Here is a 3,371-nt window from a genome sequence, read left to right as displayed (position 1 = left end):
GGGGGCTTGTTGCGTCAAGGCTGCGGCTGGGATGTAACCGGAGGTCCGGCCGGTTACCGGGATTCTTTGCCTTCGAGCGAGCGCCGTCACTAAACGGTGCAGTAAGGCAGCACACGCGTGCTATGTATGACAGTGCGCGTGACGGTACATGTGAATGACCTGAGCTGTGTGTGAGCAGGAGAGCCAGCGAGCAGAGAAGAATAAATGCGCACCAGCTCACCTCATTCAGCCAATGTAGCAGCTAAGTGCACGGGACGGGACAAAGTCTGAGAGGAAACGGGGACGAACGGAGGCCAGACCGGGAAAAGGAGCGCCTATGACAGCCTCCTTGGTTCTAAACCCTCGCTGGCCAGCGGACACGGTAATGTTTGTGTATGACAACAACCTGGACGACCTGAACAAGAACATGGAGGGGCTGGTCGGCAGCGGGAACTTCGCTGCGAGCCAGTGCCGTAACATTATGGCGCACTCGGCGGCCGCCGCTGCTCTGGGCGGCCACCCGTCCGGTCTGGTGCACTCTTCGGCGGGCTACCCCACAGTAGAGGTGTCCGCTTCAGGCTCCAGCGACACAGGCGCGTCATCAGGGAAGCAGTGCGCGGCCGGGCCGTGTCCGGCGGCCGCCGTACCACATCAGAGCTCCTCGGCCGCCACCGCCTTACCGTACAGCTACTTTGGGAACGGCTACTACCCGTGCAGGATGGGGCGGGGTTCTCTGAAGTCTTGCACCCAGGCGGCGGGAGCAGCGCTCAGTTCGCAGTACATGGACACGACGGTGAACTCTGACGAATATCCAAACCACCGGGCCAAAGAGTTCGCCTTTTACCACGGCTACCCGAGCCCGTACCAGTCCATGGCCAGCTACCTCGACGTGTCGGTGGTCCAGACCCTGGGCGCCGGAGAGCCGCGCCATGACACCCTGCTCCCCATGGACAGCTACCAGCCCTGGGCTCTAACCAACGGCTGGGGGGGACAGATGTACTGCTCCAAGGACCAGGGACAGGCTGGACACCTCTGGAAGTCCGCCCTGGCTGGTAATAAACATTTTTATTCTCATTTATTTAAATTAACTTTGCAGAAGAATGACACTAGATAACATTTACTAATGTGGGACCTGTCATAAGGAGATATTATAGGCCTTTTGATGACATGTTCAATATGCTCTAATAATCAAATACAGTCTTCATAAATAGAATAAAGCTGCTTAGTAAATATGATAACTTTTCTTATTCGTGTACTTCAAAGAGAGACTTGTGGCTTTAACTCAAAGCTCAAACTATTGCACCTGGACTGACAGCATTTAATGCAACTGATGCACAATAACACAAGCTGAATATATAATCACTCTATCTGGAAGGTGAATTTTGCATCCTTATCTGTTTATGTAGAAGACAATATTAATATTTAGATGTATCTGCCAGATGATACTGCAATTCCAAGGCCATTTATTAATCAAAAGGTCACGTGTAACGTGGTACCTTGAACACGTCTATTAACCTGATAATTAGCTGATTATCGTGTGACTAATAATTATATGCAGAACACTGAGCAGGAGGACAATTAATTATAACTATCAGCTCGGTTATTTGTGATTTTAGATTTATGTCTTTTCACCACACATGGAAACTATTAAAAAATATGCAATGGAATAATAATAAAAAAGCAATCATGAGGAAGATGCAATGTATACACAAATATACACAGTTTGCACACTGTGGACAGAAGTCAGCTCGAGCTGCTGCAGACAGCATGCATCCTCCATGTTGTAGGATGTCCTCCTCATTTAAGCTGCAGACACTAAATACTACGCCGGACATTTTTTTTGTTGCCTCGCCTCACTATCCGCTTTTTCTAACAGATGTGGTGGCTCACCAGCACGACGGCTCGCCTTTCCGCCGCGGCAGAAAGAAGCGGATACCGTACACTAAGCTCCAGCTCAAAGAACTGGAGAAAGAGTACGCAGCCAACAAGTTCATCACCAAGGACAAGAGGAGGAAGATCTCGGCCGCGACCAACCTGTCGGAGAGGCAGATCACCATCTGGTTCCAGAACAGGAGGGTGAAGGAGAAGAAGTTCGTGGCCAAAGTGAAGACCAGCGCTCCGTAGTGTGCGTGGCCACTTCGCTTGGGACAATTTTAGTGAAGGAACATGGTGTATTTTCGTGTTAAACATAAAAAATGAACTGAGAGAAATTACAAAAAAGCAAAAAAAAACCAACAACGACGTGGTACTCCTGACGGACTGGGCATGTACCTGTGAGCGTCAACAAATGGAAGAAACATAAAAAAGGACACAAAGGACAAGATAAGATTGAAGAATAGAACCAAAGCCCTCCTCAGAGGCTTCCTGTAAATACAGCACCTTCCTGCCTGCTTTGATGTACCTGTCCTGTCTTCTGTCTGTGTTTTACTGTTTGTCAGTGTTGTCCTATAGCCCAAAACACACTATCATGCTGTCCATATTGTTTATAACGCCTGTAAACCAGTAATCAAAGTATAGTGCAACACTTAATAAACCCTTTTAATCTCGATGTAGGTCTTATATCTTCAAATTCATCAAGATATTCACTGGAAACTTAGGAATTGGTCGTCAAACTCTGTGCGTAAAATGTGCAAACATATGCACATTAGTTCATACCAAAGGCTGAAAGGTGATAACCGCAAACTGGACAAACAGAGCGAGAGGATTCAGACCTCTCATGCTGAATAAACGTGTTTATGAGACTGTGAATTCATATCTGGATCAGACTACCCTCTGGCACATAACCACAGTAATGCTATCCATTCACCACTATCATTTCACAGGCCTGTGTAGACCCGTGTGAACCAAACAAGCCGCTAATTAAATGAAACCAAGTCTTAACATTCTTTACTCAACGTGTTAAGCCGTGCATTTAAAGTTAAATGCATCACAAGCAGTAAAACGATTTTTTTCAGCTCAAAACAAGAGTTGCGACATTGACACGAGCGCTAATGATTTAATATGTGGTTGGCTTCCATTTCTGCAAATTACAGCATTTACCAGCCATTAATGTGGTAAAGGGCTTGAAGCTGTAATGATTTGTACTGAGAGTAAGCCAAATAGATCGTGATTTTAAAAAAGTATTATTATTATTATTATTATTATTAATAATAATAATAATAATAATGATAATAATAATAATAATAATAATAATAATAATAATAATAATAATAATAATACCATAAATACAATTAAAGCCAAATACTTGAAACGAAAATTGAGCAGAATATTTTCGACACGCGAAATGAGAACGTGACAAAAAGAGCAGAGACTATAATTAATTATATAAAATATTTGCCTTGAAACGAGTTTTATAATAATGTCTTCATTTAGAACTATAGGCACATTAGTAT

General features: G+C 44.7%; 1 protein-coding gene across 1 annotated transcript; it reads left to right on the top strand.

Moving 5' to 3' along the window:
* The first annotated feature begins 316 nt into the window (after nucleotides 1-316).
* Nucleotides 317-2,103, top strand: hoxb13a (homeobox B13a). The gene is made up of 2 exons (XM_059347748.1): nucleotides 317-1,031; nucleotides 1,856-2,103. The coding sequence occupies exons 1-2, from the start codon at nucleotides 317-319 to the stop codon at nucleotides 2,101-2,103; spliced, it is 963 nt and encodes a 320-aa protein (XP_059203731.1).
* Nucleotides 2,104-3,371: the final 1,268 nt, after the last annotated feature.

This window comes from Centropristis striata, chromosome 13, assembly GCF_030273125.1.
Source record: "Centropristis striata isolate RG_2023a ecotype Rhode Island chromosome 13, C.striata_1.0, whole genome shotgun sequence".
Lineage (NCBI taxonomy): Eukaryota > Metazoa > Chordata > Actinopteri > Perciformes > Serranidae > Centropristis > Centropristis striata.
The sequence above is the reverse complement of the archived record's forward strand: the minus strand, read 5'-3'. Positions and strand labels throughout refer to the sequence as shown.